The sequence below is a fragment of the Trichosurus vulpecula genome, chromosome 4, assembly GCF_011100635.1.
Source record: "Trichosurus vulpecula isolate mTriVul1 chromosome 4, mTriVul1.pri, whole genome shotgun sequence".
Classification (NCBI taxonomy): Eukaryota; Metazoa; Chordata; class Mammalia; order Diprotodontia; family Phalangeridae; genus Trichosurus; species Trichosurus vulpecula.
This window is the reverse complement of record NC_050576.1, coordinates 157,644,320-157,662,565: the sequence shown is the minus strand read 5'-3', so window position 1 is coordinate 157,662,565 and position 18,246 is coordinate 157,644,320. Positions and strand designations below refer to the sequence as shown.

Below are 18,246 nucleotides of genomic sequence, written 5' to 3'. Positions count from 1 at the left end.
CAGGTCCCCAAATTCAGAGAGAAAGTCATTACTGTTTAACTGCCCCACCAACCAAAAGGAAATAAAAATCTTCTGGCTAATCTAGGGGTATGTGTGGAGTCCTGAGCCTTCAATCTCAGTCATACCAGAGCAAGACTTTAAGACTATCCTGTCATAAAGTAACAGCAGCCTTCCTTTGGAGGCCCCAATACCTACTCCCTTCTCCCATCTTATTTCCCCCCATGGGTCTTCTCTCCCTTCTACATCAATTTGCTATCCCTTCCTTACCTGTCAGGTTCAGAACCCTAGGTCAATTGGTTAGGACAAGTCATCTGGAGGAATCAGCCTAGATTTGAGGAGGATAATTAAGGGCAGCAAGAATCAGAGAAGATGAAAACCCCTGGGAAGACAGCAGTAAAAAAAGAAAGAGAGAAGACAATGATCAAAGCCAGGACCCTTCAGAGGGCACCAACACAATGTATGTTACACTAGGGAAGGCAGCAAACATATCATGCCTAATCCCCTGACATAACTCCTGACCCAGACCTTTTGCCCGGGTCTCATCGTACTCAACCCAAGAGCTTCATAGGGAACAATGGGGGCTTTGGTGAGGTCTTACCGTGCTGCATCTCCCACTCTTAGACCACAGCCCAGTGATCTCAACTTCCAGCACCTACCACGCTGTCATTGGGGGGATTGTGGCCTTCATCGTCTTCCTGCTGCTCATCCTGCTCATCATTCTGGGTCACTACCTGATCCGGCACAAAGGTTAGGGGGTAGAACAGACCTGAGGGAGCCAAAGGGAGAGAGGTTAAGCCAGGTCAGGGGGTTGGGATGGAGGGAAGACTAGCCGAGGCTGCAGCAGCCCCATGACTTTGAGAAAGGGAAGAGCCGTTCACTGCCAGCACTGTCCCTGACAACCCTAGAATAGAGTCTGGTAATTTGGTGATGACCTGCCCACTCAGCCAGCTGCTGTTCCCATGCTTTTCTTACTTTTAGGGTTCTACCATGCACAGCCAGCCATAAACTCTCTACATTTTTCATCCCCATCCCAATTCCCTTCATATACTTCCATGACTATCTCTCTTCTTCTTTCTCCTCTTCTCTCTAACCCTGTGTTTCCTTTTTCATCCTTTCTCCTCTTGCAACCATATCTATTTCTCTTTTTCTCCTGACTCTTTATCCTTAGCTCATTTTTCATTTTTCTCTCAATTTCACTATAACTCCAATCTTCCCCAATTTTTACCTCTAACTAGTAGCTGGATTGTAAAGGCAGATCAAATGTCAGTCCTAGTGCCCGTGGGAATTGAACTGTACCATTGAGCAAAGTTAGCCCACCCTACCCCCAAACAGGCCCCTTAAGGCCATGTATATTCATAGCATTGGGGCCACTGAAGTCAAGAGGTCAAAAAGGAACCCTAGGTAGAAAAGCCTGGGTAGGGCATGTAGGGGAGGTTGGGGAGGGAGTGGGAGAAGATCTGTGGCCTCTGGTGGAGGGAAGGGAAGGGGAAACCTGGCAAGGTAGAGTGCCAGAGGCCAGGGAATGCTTCTGAGAGGAAGCCCTTGTCTCTGTCCAGGGACCTACCTGACACATGAGGCCAAAGGCTCAGATGATGCACCAGACGCGGACACGGCCATCATCAATGCAGAGGGCGGGCAGTCAGGCGGGGATGACAAGAAGGAGTACTTCATCTAGGGGTGTCTGCCCATCCGTCACGGCCCCCCCGGGGGGGGCCCACCCCAGGGCCTGCCGGGCCGAGGCACCAACCCGGACTTGTACAGAGCGACCCCAGGGCCGCCCCCTCCCGCTTGCTCCCCAGCCCAGCCCGCCCCCCTGTACAGAATGTCTGCTTTGGGCCAGGTTTTGTACTCGGTTTGGAATGGGGAGGGGTGGGGCGGGAGGGGAAGAGAGGGTTGCCCTCGGCCCTTTCTGTGGCTTCTCTGCGTTTGGGTTTATTTTTTATTTTTAACAATCCCAGAATCAAATCCGTGTCCAGGCTGGAGGGGGCAGGGGCCCTTTGGGTAGGGGAGAGCAGAAACTGAAGGGTTAAGAGAGGAAAAGTGAAGGAGCAAAGAATAGAGGGGTCTGAAGAAAGGAGAGATTAGGGTTGGTCCACTCTGGAGGACTGTCCATCCCTAGAGCAGAGCAGTTTTCCCAGAGTAATGTGGCAGGAGCCACATCTCCAGAAATGGGGCTGGTCAAGCTGTCTTGGGCTCCAGGTAAGGGTGTGTTTTTCTGTTTTGTTTTGTTTTTTCCTCAGATAGCTAGGAACCAGCTGGGCGGGAGTGAGAAGCAGAGGGCTCTGGGAACTTTGAGTTCTCAGGGGCATTGCCATCATGGTACTGGAGAGGCCAGCTCTTCTACTTTATCTTGGACCAAACCCCCACCCCACCCCTTACAGGGAAGGGCAGGGCCTGGGAATTAGGAGCAGATATTAGAGAAGGGGACCCATCAGTGAGGCAGGGGCACAGTGCTTCAGACTGAGATGACAGCCAAGACCTGCAGAAAGGAAGATGTCTATGGTGAAAGAGCAGCTGAGACTGACTTGCCGCTCCCTTCCCCCCAACTCCTAAGATTTATATAATACCACATCCCCTCCTCCCATCCCCTTCCCTCTTCTTCAGAAGCAGCACAGCCAGGGGATTGGGGCCATGACAGGGAGAAAGGAGTAGGGAGGGCCAGGAAAGGATAGCAGGGCAATACTGTCTCCTTCCTTTTATGTCAGCAGTGGGAGAGGAAATGCCCTGGGACCCAAACTTAGCCTGCTTTCCTCTACAAAGGGGCCCCAAACTCCTCTCCAAGGCACTGAACTGTTGCATGGCAACCCCCTCCAAGGAGTTACAAAACAACCAGCCCTCCCCTACTATGCCATCCCATGCCAAAGCCCCTTACCCCCAGCAGACAGATAGATATAACAACAGCATTTGCAAACAAAAAACCTAGAAAGATCTTAACTGCATGGAGCTGTTCCCTGCCCAAGACCCCAAGACAAAGAGAGTTTGGGAGGCCCAGGGGTAAATGGTGACTGTGGGAAGGCATACAAAAGGGCTTTGGGAGGTTAGGGTACATACCTCACCCTGGGATGATACCCATCCTAGTCTTAACCATGCCACCCCCCAGTGCCCATCTGCCTCAAACAGAGGAATCTCAGGGTGGGTCTCTGCTCAGCACCTCCCCTCCTTCCATCACCCCACCCCCCAGAGGACACATACACACACACACACACACACAGAGAAACACACATACACCCTTTCCTACCCCTCTCCTGCCGCCAAGTCTGTGCCACAGTCCTTGCTATGCACACCCCAGGCTTCTCCTGGATACGTACCCTCTAATACCCTCACTACCCACTCCCTTGCTCCCCTAGTCTGCTCAGTGGGTTGATGGGCCAAGAGGGTTGGGGATGAGGTCTCCTGTCTTTGCATCCCCACCCTTTCTTCTCATCATCCATTTTGCTTCCTTGGCCCTGAGCTGGTTGCTATGGAGACAAGGCCTGCTCACCGCCCCCCCCCATCCCACCCTGTTCAGTCCCACTGCTTCAGGGCTCCTGGCCTGCCCCCAACTCAGGACCAGGACTCCTTTTGGCACTCCCCTCACTCTTCTCCCAGCCTATGCCAGCTGCCCCAATAAGAATGGTGGGGAGGAGGGGCATTTGCAACCTGGCAAGGAAACCCATCTCTCTCCCTCCCTGCCAAAGTGTACTCCCTTCAGTTCAGGTAATGCCCTTCTGAATCTTCCCAACGCTGGGCACAGCAGGCAGCCCCACACCCAGACCAGGGGCCCAATCCCCCTCCAACAGAAAGGGACCCTGGGATCCCAGCCCTGCTGGGCTCTCCATCCCTGGCATCCCCTTTCAGGACAAACAACTCTAACTCTTTCGAGCTGAACCACTCTGTCCATATACACAGAAGCCATATTTGTACGGGGGGGCGGGGGAGGGGGGGCCTGTCGTGCTGTGTGTGTCTGTCCAGGGAGGTGGGAGGGGAAGGGATGGGATGGGAGGGGATCGTGTATCTTTATAACCTTTCTAATTCTCCTGTGCTAATCTCAGAGGGGCTACCCCTCAATATATCTGGATTATCCGTGTCACTGGGATGTTTCATGTTTTGCTCATACTGCCCACATAGGTGGGGGGAGAGGATGGGAGGGCAGGATAGAGGTCAGGACAGTAACCCCCTGAGCAATAGAATAACTCTCAGAAGAAAGGCTCTATGCTGATTGTCTTCTCTCATATCTGCCGAGTCCCTTCTGCTCAAGAGCAGAAATGGGGACAGGGGCTTCTTCACAGCTGCCCATCCTCAAACATAGGAATCCTGAGAGAGATTTTTGAAAGGAGGCAAAAAAACATTCTTTCTAGGGAGGGTGGCATAGCTAACATTTAATCATAGTAAGGAAGATTTCCATAGGACTTTAAGGTTTGCAAAGAATTTGACATACATTATTTCCTTTGATCCTTACAACAACCCTGTGAGGTAGGAATTATCTTTACCTCTGTTTTGCTGAGGAGAAAACTGAGGTTAAGTGATTTGACCAGGGTGACATGGCTACTAAATGCTTGAGATTGAATTTAAAATCAGATCTTCCTGACTCCATGTCCAGCACTCTAGCCACTAGACTGTTCGGCATTAGCTAGGACTCCCTGGGCTGACTTCTATAATTCTGTGATCTCTAGGATGGCTGGCTAGAAAGACTGCATTAGAAACAAAAACTACTAACCTTACTTTAGTATAAGATGCCTTTCCCACAATTCATCTTGTCATCCCACTGCCACTATTTTCTGTCTCGGATGAACATCCCAGGAGGGACATAGGCAGAGACCCCAAGGTAGGACCTAAGCAGCCTTAAATAGGCCATGCCAAAAGCCCAGGACACTCCCTGAACATCTTTAAAGTACTACTCTTTCTATATTGCTGAATCCAAATGCTCATATCCCAGACCCCTCCAACCTTGAGACCAAAGGTCAAAATGAAGGAAAGGACGAAGAAACTGAGACTGAAGTTGGATTGAACAGGTCTACCAAAAAGGAAAGTCATCTATTTGGAGGTGATGATCCACAGGGGAAGGATAACATCTTGTCATGGACCAACCTATTGGAAGCTGGATCACTGCACAGCAGACTGCATAATCCCAGGATGCCAGGCTAACAGGAAAAGCTTCTCTCACCGCAAGCCTCTGCTCTTATATGCCCCAACTAGATATCCCAGGGGAAGTAACCCCATGGACTCACAGAAAAATCACCCTAATCCCTTCCCTCTCACACACTGAACAAACACAGACTGAAAGAACCACACTGACACTCAGACACCCACCTCTAGTGACACATACCACTCAAAATGATACACAGGGGCACACCCATGCATAAGCACACTCACATCCAGCTGCCTCATGATAGGCACAGTGAAATAAACTCAGACTGGGATCTAGAAAACCTACATACACCACATATACATTACTTTTGAGATAATCACACACATCCAACCACAGGCTACCACTAACAGCCTCTCTTGTTCGCAAGGAGTTCTTGGTGCTCCCTGGTTTTCCCTAGGACCAGCCTGAAAGAGTTGGAGTGACAGAGGATAACACTAGGCACCTTTTCCTCTCCATTTCCCAGAGTCCTTGGTGTCTCTATATTTTTCTAGCCTAGCCAGTCTTCTCCCTGTGGAAAGTCCCAGCTTCTTTGCCCCTCCACCCACCTCTAGGAGAATTACCACTTTCCAGCCCCCACCGCTTTCCTTCCCTTATTGAATGAAGATCCCAGGCCAATATTGGCCCCAGAGCAGGAAGCTTTAGGTGCCTTACTAGACTTCCTGAAGGTTCTGCCACTAACTCCCACCCAGTCCTGACTCCGCCCTATTATCCAACCCTGGGGCATGAAGTTTCTCATTAGTCCTTAGCTCTTATCTTGGAGGTTCAGACACCAACTCTGGCACCTCGGTCCCTGGCCCACCCTGACCGCCCTGAGCTCAGCCCAGAACCATGGGGAACTGTTTGCATCGGGTGAGTGTGGGGGCCAAGATTCAAAGACCCTTCCTCCCATTCTTTCTTGCTCCTCACTTGTAACTCCCACACCCGTCTCTTCTCACTTCTCTCTTCTTCTTTTAGTTCATCTTTTCCCTACTCATTCTTTGCTTCTTTTCCCCTTCAGCCCTCCTCACCTTATTTCTCATCGTTCCTTCATAAGCCCTTTCTTCCTAACTGCTTACCTTTTCCTCTTTAGTTTTTACCCCTTCTTTTTTCCCATCTCAATCTTCACCTCCTTCTCTCTTCTTCCCTTCTAATCATTCCCTCCTCGACCACTTACACCTCATTCCCTTCTCCTCTCATACCTTCCCACCTTATCCCTCACTTCTTCCCTCCTCAATTCTTTCTTTCTCTGATTTCCTTTCTCAAACACTCATTCTCATCTTTTGCCTCACCCCAATCCCTCCACAATCTTCACACATTTTCCTCCTCATCACTTATATTCCTTTACCCTTTCTACTCTCCTCAGGTTCAAAGCCCTGGATACCCCATTAATATCTCATTATCTAGACTTTGAACTGAACCCCATCCTCATGCTCTACACTCTTCCACAGACCCCAATCCCTTGGAATTTATTCTCCCTTCCCAATTTTCTCTATTATGGCCCCTCACTTTCTTACTGGTCCCTACTGCATTTATCTTCTTTTCTTGCCACCTTCCTCAATTGCCCACTCTACCCATCTCCCTCACTCTTCTGATCCCAGCCCTCCCCGCCTCTCCAACCCTGTTCCTTCCTCTCCTCTGCACACCTCATTCTACATAATAGGGGTGGGAAGAGGGAATGAAAAGATTCTCTGAGTGGCCCCTTGTGGTATATTTCCCAGGCAGAATCCGGGCTTCAGAACTTCGAAAACTGGACCATGGATAGTTTCGAGTGGGACACTCTATGGAATGAGACCTACAACTATACTGATGATGACCTGGAGGCGGCTGCTCCTTGCCGTTCCTGTACGCTGTTAGATAGCTCCTCACTGCCCTTTTTTGCTGTTACTAGTGCCTTAGGCATACTGGCTGGTGGGGCATTGCTCTTTGTCCTCCTCAAACCCCTTGCCCGCTGGCCCTTATGCCCAGGCCGGACCATCCTGGCACAGCTGGCTGGGGCCAGTACCCTCTTCAGCATTGTCTTGCCCATCCTGGCACCTGGATTGAACCCTGCCCCTGGCACCACCCTCTGTTGCCTGGGACATGGGCTCTGGTATGCCTCAGCTTTTGCCCAGGCTCTCCTGGTGTGTGTACATACCTACCTGGGTCCTGAGCCGCACCAAAGGTGGCTTCTCAAGCTCTCACTGGCTCTGTGGGGTGTTGCTCTGCTGATGGCCTTGCCTGTCGCCCTGGCCAGTGATGTTACCTCTGGACTCTGCACCCTGTCATTCAGCCAAGATGTGTGGGTTTGGTGTGTGATCCATATTGTGGTCTGCATTGCCATTTTCCTCATTTTGCCCCTGGGCCTGTTTGGGGGATGGGCAGTACAGAGGGTAAGAGGTGGAGGGCCAAGGCCATGGGCTAATGTCCTGTGGGCCTGGTTCCTGTTCTGGTGGCTCCATGCAGTGGTGATGGGGTATGATGCCCTGGTAAGGTCAGACGTCCTGGTGATAAATGAGTGCTTTACCCAGCAGACCCTCGATTTCTTCTTAGACTCTGCCAAGATCTTGGGGATATTGCACTGCCTAGCAACTCCTTTCCTGCTGGCACTGTTTTGTCACTGTGTCACCTGCCCCCCCACAGTGAACCTACTCTAGACCTTTCTTTCCCCCACCCCTCAACCCTCGCAGCCTTATCCTGGCATCTGGGAGACAAGTCCCAGTTCTCCCTGCTGCCAATTGACATTAAAGTTTGTGCTGCTATGAAGCTGATAGTTTCTTATTTGGCCAGGGTGGTGGGCCTGATCCTACCTTAGGCACTCCGACCAGCACCTGACTCAACAGCTGATATCAATCAGGTGTGCCTGGGAGTATGGGGAAGAGGAATAGTCAGTATCCGTGAGCTCCCAGGACAGAGATTACCCCTGAAGCAGGACAGATGGACATAAAAGGTTCCCTTGAGATCTAGGATCATTGCCTTAAGGTTAAGAAGAGGGATCAGGGAAAGAATTCCTAAGGGGACTGGTTTCACAGGTGAGACAGGAAAGGTCTAGGTGGCTGGGGAACCTGGAGGGAATAGAAATTGAATGGGGAAGCTGGAGTGAACAGGAGCAGTGGGAATGAACCTCAGGATTTCACTGATTCTCCTTTCAATCAGTTCTCCTATTCTTTTTGCTCCTTTTGGTTCCCTCTTCTTTCTTTCCCATTTTTTTTCTGCCCAGAATCAAGAAAGTAATGTTAGGAAACCTACAAGAGCTCATCCCTATTAGGCTACCTCCTCACCTCATTCTAGAGTAAATGCTTTGATTCCACCATAAGAGTTCCTGATTTGGTTACAGATGTCATGGGTTAAGTTCTCAGCTCTCCTGAACTGTCAGGCAAAAGACCCTTCCTACTAATAGCTCACAGCAATTTTAAAGCTGAAAGGCACATTAGAGATGACCATTATGCCTTCCTCCTTGCTAAAGTCATCCTGTGTGCCTGTGCGTGCGTTCGTGTGTGTGTGTGTGTGTGTGCTGAATTATGTTTTTGTGTATCCATTTTAAATTCCTTATTAGGTCCCCTCAACCCAAGTTCCCTCCTTTCTCTTTCCTCTCCTTAATTCTAACTTCTCCTTTCTGTTCTTAGGAGGTGGGGTCAGGGGTTGTGACTTATTCTTCCTCTCCTTTCACTTTCCCCCCCCCTCCCTCATTTCCTTGACCTGCCCTCTCTGTGAAGGAGAGTGGGGGTGGGGGGGTGGAGGTAGAGGAATGCTGGAAGGATTTCAAGGAGGAAACTACTAGGTGTGTGACCTAGTGAAGGCTAGTTTATGACCCATCCTGTAACTGGAATTGTCTAAATTTCCTCCCCCAGATCCAAGTTCTGGGGCCAGGCCTTTACAGATTATTCTTTCTCTTCAGTTTTCCACATCCTAAAGTCTTCTCCCTGCTTACTCTTGGCCCACTAGCCTCTTGCCCATGTCTGAACACACATCCATAACAAGAAATTTTCATGCCTAAACTCCCCTCGCTATAGGGGGAGCACAATAGAACCTAGAGACTGGTAAGTCAGATAAGCCTCTCCACCCCGCCTCCTCCCACCAACAAACACTATGGAAGAAAGTCAAGGTGTCCCTCCACTGAACTCTAACAAGCCTAAAAGCTGTGGCCCAGGAAGTCCTCTACCCAACATCTGGCTGGACACAGATGTACTCATCTCCTCAGATATGCTGTGCTTGGCATCAGTTCCCAAATGGACTGTTTTTCTGTGGGCTGGGGTAGGGCAATGGGTGGACTGAAGAATGTCAGGTTCAGAGAGTTTGGACTGGGGGTGGAGGGAGTGATGTAGTTTCAGAATCCCCCCACCTCCTGTTGCTTAGCAACAACCAGACTACCCCCTGGTTGGTTGCTAATAAATTGAAGGGAGGGACTGAGTGGCCAAAGGAAACAAGGAATACATTCTGGAACCCCAGGGAGGGCGTGGGGGTAGAGAAGACATCTCAGAGGAGGAAGGGACAGGTGGGGCTCAAGCTGCGAAGAGGTCCCCAGCCTCCCTATTGTCGCCACCTCCTCCCTTTCATCCCTTCCCAGTTTCTCCCTCCCTCCTTACCACTGTCCACCCAACCCTTCCACCTCCCTCCAGCATCTCCCCAGCCCCTGCCCCTCTCCCTTTAGTAGAGCCCCTATTTTAGAATGCAATCTGCCAGATTCAAAGTCTGACCTAGTTAAACTAGAAGTCGTGATGGGGAGACACATGGGTAATGGGATTGCATTTTTTTTAATTATTAATTACTCTTACATTTAGGTAGAGCTTCATATTGCCCAGCTTCCACTGTTCCTGCTGTAATTCTCCATCATTTCCTTGGGGTTTTCCCTAAGATACCATGGTCCTATTTATTGATACAGCTCATGGTGCACCACCAAATGCTGAAACTTAGTGGTGAGCCCCACGCTCCCTTGAAACTTTTTGGAATTTCCCCTAGAGAGACAGACGGTGTATAAGCCACTGGACCTGCAGTTGGAAAGACCTGGTTTAAAAACCCACCTGTAATACTTACTACCTGCATGATACTGCACAGATCATTTAGCCCCTGGGGCCAGTTTCCTGAGCAGTAAAATAAGGTCAATAACAGTGTCTGCCTCCCCAGATTGTTCCAAGGATCAAACGAGGTAATGATGCATTTAAAGTTCTTGCATACATGTGAATTATTATTATTACAAGGGTCCCCTTCTTAAGGCTTTTAAGAATCAGAAATCTTGGAGTCTGAAGGAACTTTAGCCGATCACTGTCATCCTGAGGATTTCTGGTGAAAGAGAAATTTTCTCAGAGAACCAAGAACGGGGAAAGAGCAATCCAGGACTTGGAAGAGAGAAGGAGGCTCCTGGGAGGGTCACTGTGCAATCTCCCCTCCTTGGACAGATGTTTATGAGAGAATCCTTCTGGGCTTTGTCATAGATATTCAAATATATTTTTGGGGTGGGGAATCCGTTTATGTTTTACATATTTGTTGTTGAGTCATTTCAGTCCTGTCTGACTCTTTGTGACTCCATTTGGGGTTTTCTTAGTGAAGATACTGAAGTGGTTTGCCATTTCCTTCTCTAGCTCATTTTACAGATGGGGAAACTGAGGCAAACAGGGTTAAGTGACTTGTTCAGGGTCACATGGCTAAGCAGTGTCTGAGGTTGGATTTGAATTCAGGTCCTTCTGATTCCAGGGCCTATCCTCTATCCACTGTACCACCTTCTGTTTTACATATATTACCAAATAAATGGAACACAATATCTATGCCAGTAATGATGATGATGACCAGCTTTGAACATTAGATCAATGGTCATCCCTTCTCATTCATTCCTCCACCCCAATCCACATCTAATTAGGGTTATCTGGAAGGATTTGGGAAATGGGTTGTTGGGCTTTCCCCTTTTATTGCCCATCTCTGGTGCAAGACCTCCTTTCCCTCTAATCCCCCTCCTCCCACCACCACTGTCTGCATCCTTCTGATTGAGAACTTTGCTGGGATTTCAATTCCAATCTACTGCCAACTCTAATTGCCAGGGATTTGCATTAAAACCATCACACGCTATCTAATTATTCTGACAACAGCCAGCTCACTGTCTGGGCACAACAACGAGAGAATTGGGGTTTTAATTAACAATAATTCACCTTGCAAATGAGGAATGTGACTGTTTAGGTTAATTAACAAGTCCGGGTCCCTTCAAACCACCTCTAGTCGTAGTCCAGGTGATTTGGAGGGTGGGTAGGGGGAGACATCAGCTCAGTGAAAAGGCTCCTTGGTGTTCTTCATCTTTCTTTCTGTCTTTTTTTTTCTTTCTTTTAAAACAAATACTTGGCAAGCTGGCGGGGGAAAAGTCAAAGAGTCAAGAGCCTGGGGAAATTTGATTAGTGGAGCTTCTTGAGCTGATATCCAGAGTTGCTCATATCTGGCGTCTCTTTGTCCAGGCTAGAAATATAGGGTCTGTTTTTAAGCTAAGTTGTATAAACAAGAGAGGAAGTAGGAAACAAGTCATTCTACTCACCCCTGATTTTCAGACTGGTGCAATTCAAGATGCCCCTAAGGGTCTCTGTGGCTCTCACTTTCCCCATTTCCTTCATTTAGCCATCCCTGGATCTCTTCAAACCTTCCTCCAGGAAGCTTTCCCAGACTAACTCCACCCACTCTTGCTATTAGGTGATGCTAGTATCCCCTATGCCAGCATAAGAAGTTTGCACGTGTTTGAGTGTCTATGTCTTGGCTTTCCTATCTGACCCGGAAATCTACAAGGACAGGGGCTATGTCTTCCCCAGTGCCAAACACAGTCTTCTGAATTCAAGGAAAGAGAGAATTTCAGGACCATGGGAGGATGAATCGACTAAATGGTGAATGTCCTGGTGGTCCTGTCCCACAGTCTGAAAAACACAGCATTAAACAGAGTTCTGGGGTTTGCTCTTAGTCTCACAGGCCCCTGAAAAGTGCAGAAGACATATAAAAGACTGCAGAGAACCTGAAATGATAAAGCATTGAAAAACAGGGCCAAGAAGAAAATGTGAAAGGAGGGAGCTAAAGGAATCTCGAGAAAAGAAGCTTGGGTGCTGTAGAAGAGAGTTAAGTACCCTTGGGTCAGAGCTCTAAGTCTCTGAAAGGTCTTTGTGTAGAAAAGGGAAGCTGAGTATCCTACAGATACACTGACAAGAAAAAAGGGAGTAATTTGAAACTACAGCAAGGGGGATTTAGGTGAGCCAGCAACTGAAAGGGTAAAACGTGGAGGCTGGCTGGCAAGGGATATTGCCTCTGGGTGTCTCTCTGAGCTTAGGTTTATATAAATACAGAGCCCTCAACTCAGGTGATCTGAAGCAGGAGAGATTGGGGAGATTTTGACAAGGTACTTCTATTATCTATTTAACTTCATAATCTCCATTTTCTGATTTGTAAGATGAGGGACTTAAATGATTTCCAAATCATCCGATCTGTGTTACCATGACTGAGGTTGGGGAAACTTTCAATGTGTTCTGCAAGCATCATTTTGGGAAAGTCCAGTTTCTTTCTGTCAGGTAGCTTCCTGGGCCCTAGGTTGCCTGGGGAAAGGTTAGTTTGGGTTATCTCCATGGCCTAAAGGTGAAAGAACCTTAAGGAATTCCATTAGGGTTCTAGGGCACGGAGAATGGTCTTCTATAGGCTCAGAACCCAGTTAGAGGTACTACCACTGATGAAAACACCATCATTCTCAAGAGGACATTCTCCAATTTAGATTACTCTATAAAAAGACTACCTTCTCTGGCTGTACACACCTTTAAAACCTAGTGCACAGTGGATAGAGCCCTGGGCCTAGAATCAGGAAGATGAGAGTCCAAATCTGGCCTCAGACACTTACTAGCCATATGACCCTGGGCTTAACTTGACCCTGCTTGCCTCAGTTTCCTCAGCTGTAAAATGGACATAATAATAGCATCTACTCTCCCCCGCTTCCCCCATGGCATTGTGAAGATCAAGTGAGATAGGGTTTATAAAGTGTTTTGCACAGTGCCTGATACATAGTGCATATTCCGTTCCATTTGCCCTGATCACCTCAAAATCTTCTGTGACAATCTGGCTTTCCGGGCCACTGGTCAGCTGCTTCTTTGTCTGCCTCTCATCTACTTATCAGAAGTAACAGACAATTTCCCCCCCAAAAGATAGGGCCACCTATTTCTCCTTTTAATGCATCCCAGGCAGTTCGGTTCCCTGGGCAGATTCACAGATTCACAACCCTGAAAAGTGCTTGTCTCCATCTTTTCCTTGGCTCTTCAGTGCTTTCTTTCTTCTTTCCACCAAGCATCTTACCCCCCATCAGGCTTCCAACATATTTGAATACCCTGCATGTACAAGGCCAGGTAGATACCCAGTTTCCTAAGGGACGTTAGCCAGAGGGAAAATGTTCTTGTCAGAACCAGGGAGTTCAAGCATTAATATCTGTGACATTCAGTCCTCAGCCACTCCCCTGGACCAATCATGGGCTATCTTATTCTTCACAATCTTCCCTCTTCTTCCCAGGGGCCTAAGATACATACTGGATGACAGATTCAGAATTCAAAAAAGATCTTAACGGGAGCTGTGAATTGGTCTAGCCATTCTGGACTTAGCAGATAAAATAAGATGAAATTTTAAAAGGATGAATGTTAAGTCTTACATGTAGGTTCAAAAAATTTATTTCCCAAGTACAAAATGGGAGGAGGTATAGCTACACAGCAGGGCAGCTAGGTGGTGCAAGGGATAGAGAGTGCTGGGCCTGGAGTCAGAAAGACTCATCCTTCTGAGTTCAAATCTGGCCTCCAAGACCTACTAGCTGTGCGACCCTGGGCAAGCCACTTAACGCTGTTGTCCCTCGGTTTCCTCATCTGTAAAATGATCTGGAGAAGGAAGTGGCAAACCAAGAAAATCCTAAAAGGGGTCACAAAGAGTCAGACATGACTGAAAATGACCAGACAACGATAGTTAGACAGCAGTTTACCTAGCAATGTCTGGGGACTGATAGCCCCGAATACCTTAACTGTATGACATGATAGCCAAGAGCAGTATGATGAGATTAAGTGAGATGTGGTGGACTTGGAATCACAATGTTCCCATCTTACCTCTGGTACTAGCTGTGTGATCATGGGCAGGTTTCATCTTTAAGATTATTTTCTCATCAGTAAAATGGGGATATTAATAGCTAGTATCTGCCTCACAGAGCTGTTTCTAATGAGATAATGTATGTAAAGCAGTTTATTAACTGTAAAGTGCTTTATACAAATGCCAATTGCTACACAGTAGGAAAACTAATGTGACCTTGCAGTCCATCAGTCAGACAGTCAACAAGCATTTTAGGTGAGAGTGAGAGTGATAACTTTGCACAGCTCTGCCTCACTCAAATCCAATTCACTTGCTAGTCAAGATATCGCCCTGGAGATGCCATTGGTCCTCTTGGAGAATGAAGGACAAACAACAACAAAGTGCATACTGGGTTCCTAGAACTGGGAATACAAACACAAGCCAAAAAGGAAGGCAACCTCTGCCTTCAAGGACCTTACATTTTAATGTGGAAGACAACGCATAAAAGGTGGGAGGGGAAGGAACCCAGCATATGATGGCATGATGGGAAATCTGAAGAAATGGCTGGCCTGGATGCCCTCCTTAATTGAATGTTCTGGGAGGAGCCCTTCAGCTTACAATCAGAGGGAGGGCCCCAGTGGCAGAAGGTACTTCTGAGGTGAGAGTTCCGGGGCTGAAGTGATCCTACTGAATAAAGTTTCCTGTGCCTAGAGGAATGCAGCATAGCTTCCAGGTATGAGAAGGTAATAATTTCATTGTGCTTTCCCCAGCTCGGACTCCATGAAGACTGTGTTCATTCTGGGCACCACAGTTTAGAAAGGACACAGATAACCTGGAGAGTGTCCAGAGGAGGGCAAATGGAAGGGTGAATGGCATCCGGCCATATGATGATTGGTCACAGGAACCAGGGATCTTTAGCCTGGAAAAGAGAAAATTCAAAGAGGATGTGATAGCTGTCTCTATTTAAAGAGCTGTAATGTGGAAAAGGAATTATGCTTGTTCTATTTGACCCACAGGGCAGGGCTAGAAGGGTGGGATAGAAATTACAAAGAAGCAAATTTAGGCTTAATGTTGGGAAATCTTTCCAACAATGAAAACAATCCACAGGTGGAATGGGGTGTTTCACGGGGTAGCAGACTACCCCACATTGGAGGTCTTCAAGCAAAGGTTAGATGACCACTTGACAGGTATATTGTTGAGGGAATTTGATTTGTTTTCAGGGATGCATTGGACTTGCATGACCACTGATCCCTTCCTACTTGGAGATTCTGGGATCCTGAGAATCTTGCCTCTCGCTGGGGCACATTCTCCTATTTGCATCCTCTCATCAATACAAGATGTGAGAGACCCACTGCTTACACACAACTGGTCTCTTAATTCTGTAAGACCCTTAGAAATATCCATAGGCTGGAACAATGAAAGAAAATGTTGAAAACTCTGGCTGCTTCTACACAGGAAGGAGAGGGAGGCCTCTCTCCGCTGACCCAGCTCATGGACTTTTCTGGGAGGATAACACTCAATGAAGTGTTATAATCTCCCATATGCCCATTGTGTTCTTTCTACCGAATGTTAAGCCAATGTCTCATGTTATCCCATAGGAGGCAAGTAGAACTGAGTTAATCATCCTTAATATCCAAGATGGGAAGAAAAAGATGTAGAAATATCCATCCAGTAGTTCGCAGTAAACCAGTAAGTCAGTAGACAGGACAAGAATGGTCTCCCAGGCCACATCTCTTTCCTCAAATCTTTCCTGCCTCTTAAGGCATTGTTTGTAAAATGCCTATGTTTGGCCTGGTGGCCAGGAGTGCCCTGGCACCACATGGAACAAGCAAAAGAATAGCTGACCAGTGGCCCTGGACCTCAATTCTTTCTTCCCCACCCCACCCCCCAAATTAGAGAAAAGGAAATAGGTTTGCCCAGCTGGAGAGGACAGTGTCCTTCCCAAGAAGCTGTATTTCAACTGGTACAGTAGAAAGAATAAAGACTCTAGAGTTAAAGGTATAAGACTCAAATCCCACCTCTCACTTACTACCTGCATAAACCTTGTACAAGTGACATCCTCCCTAGGCCTTACTTTACTCAACTATAAACAAATGAAATGGTTGGGCTGGATAGCCCTTCTAGTTCCAAATCTGTGATTGCATAATCTATTCTGGGCCTATATCCTGAAGGCAGGGCAAGTAGGGGTCCTGGTCTGCCCCAGGAGTTGACACGGTGAACAGACCTAGCCTCTTTTTCCAGTAACACAGATCTTTAAGCTAAAGAGAAAACCGGTTGTTCTTAGTGATTGACCAGATGGGTTCCAGAAAGACTAGGGAAGAGGGGGAGGTAGAAGTAGAAAGAGAGGAGAGTGAGATATTCTGAAAATCTAGAATTAACATGAGAGCTGCTATCCAAGCCAGAAGTATATAGACTTTAGTCCTTCCTAGGACTTGACACATATTGCTTATGTGATACTGGGAATGTCTTCTAACCTCTCAGTGCTCTAGGTAAAGTCCTAATTTCAATTCTTTAAAAATAGTTTAATAATAATCTTTATTTTTTAAAAAAGAGCTAGGATTTTTGGTGGGGGTTCTAGGCATTAGTGTAATGGGGTTGTTAAAAAGAAAAAGAAAGACCATGTGATATGGTGTTGCATCAAAAGAAATATATTATCCAGGGCATGGGAAGCGACCATCCTATATGCCCTCATCAGAACATTGGGTTTAATTCTAGATGTCATATCAAGAAGGACTTTGACAATGCAGAAAACATCCAGAAGAAGGTGGCCAAGATGGCAAGTGGCCTAGAAACTGTGTTATGTAAGAAATGGTTTCATGATCAAAGCTAGGAGGGACCTGAGAAATGAGCTGCTCTCACATACACGAACAGAAAAATAGATGTCAATCCCCTCAATTCATGAATAAGGGGCCTTAAGCCCAGAGAGAGGTAATAATTTATCCCAAATCTGAGCAAATTAAAAGCAGTTCCAGGAACTGAAGACATCCCTTTCAAATATTTGGGGTACCTGGAGAAGAGATATCTCAGAGGAGACAGGGTAGCTGCCAGGAAGACCTCTCATTTTATGGGGAGTAAACTTATTCTATATTATTGTGTGCTTAGGAGAAACTCAACAGATGACAAATGATAGTAACAGCTGACATTTATATAGCACTGGAAAGCTTATGAAGCCTTTTGCATGTCATTTTTCCTTTCATCGTCACAATAACCCCGTGAAACAGGTGCTATTATTATCCTTATTTTAAAAATGAGAAACTGAGGCTGAGGGATGTGACAAAGGATCCCTCGGGTAGTGACTAAAGAAAGATTTGAACTCAAAGTTTCCCAGCTCCAAGGCCAGTGCTCTATGTACTACCCTACTGAGCTGTCTTGGGGATAGGGTAGAGGGTTCAGGGGGAAACAGGTCAAAGTTACGGGCAGGCAGATTTTAGTTCAACATAAAGAGCAATTTAAAAAAATTTCAACTGCGTTCCATTTAATAAACATTTATTAGCACCTATGTCTGGCATTATGCCATGGGCAGGGAATGAGATATAAGTAATACTGGAATAGCATGCCTTGTGGAGGATCGAGCGCCCAGCCATTGGAAACGTTCAAGGAAAGGCTAGATAGCTACTCATCTGTAACAGAAACTGAAGAAGGGACCCTTGGAATTAGTGGAATATTTGAGTAAATGTCCTTTAAGTTTCTATAATTTTGTGTCTCTGATGCCTCAGTCCCAAAGTAAGTTCTCAGTTAGACAACAGATAGACCCATTGGGACCTAGAGCTGATACTCTTGTGAATCCTCAGTGACCAGTTTATAGCCCCATAGACTCCAGACTAAGCCTGAGCCCCTCTGGACTGTTTAAACACCCAGTGCCATTACTTAGAGCCATAGCTGAAACCCGGGGTCCCTCTGGTGGTTAGAGTATGTCACTGTAGCCTTTCCTCCCAGAAACAGATTTTTTTCAAGGGACGTAAGGAGCCACCCAGGAGGGAAGAAGAAAACCTTGTGAAAATGAAGCCTACTTCCTAAAGTCATAACATTTTAGAGCTGGAAAGGGAGCCACACAGATGGCTTAGGATATTTGATGTAGAGGGAACCTTATAGACAGAATATCAGAGATGGTAAGAAATTTG

General features: G+C 47.2%; 2 protein-coding genes across 3 annotated transcripts in view; both read left to right on the top strand.

Annotated features, from left to right (window-relative positions):
- The window catches only part of CADM3 (cell adhesion molecule 3), a 54,458-nt gene extending 50,389 nt beyond the window's left edge, over positions 1-4,069 (top strand). For both annotated transcript variants that reach the window (XM_036755040.1, XM_036755039.1), the window contains exons 8-9: positions 622-747; positions 1,557-4,069. In XM_036755040.1, the coding sequence (XP_036610935.1) occupies positions 622-747; positions 1,557-1,675 (245 nt within the window). In that variant the 3' untranslated portion in view covers positions 1,676-4,069. The remainder of the gene's footprint in view (positions 1-621; positions 748-1,556) is intronic.
- A 2,777-nt stretch (positions 4,070-6,846) lies between these two features.
- On the top strand, positions 6,847-7,849 carry ACKR1 (atypical chemokine receptor 1 (Duffy blood group)). Its single transcript, XM_036755041.1, has one exon. It carries the CDS (start codon positions 6,862-6,864, stop codon positions 7,738-7,740), a length of 879 nt encoding a protein of 292 aa, XP_036610936.1. The 5' UTR covers positions 6,847-6,861; the 3' UTR covers positions 7,741-7,849.
- Positions 7,850-18,246: the final 10,397 nt, after the last annotated feature.

Excerpts from the sequence above, each read along its gene's own strand:
- ACKR1 (XM_036755041.1), top strand. The coding sequence starts at position 6,862 with ATGGATAGTTTCGAGTGGGACACTCTATGGAATGAGACCTACAACTAT.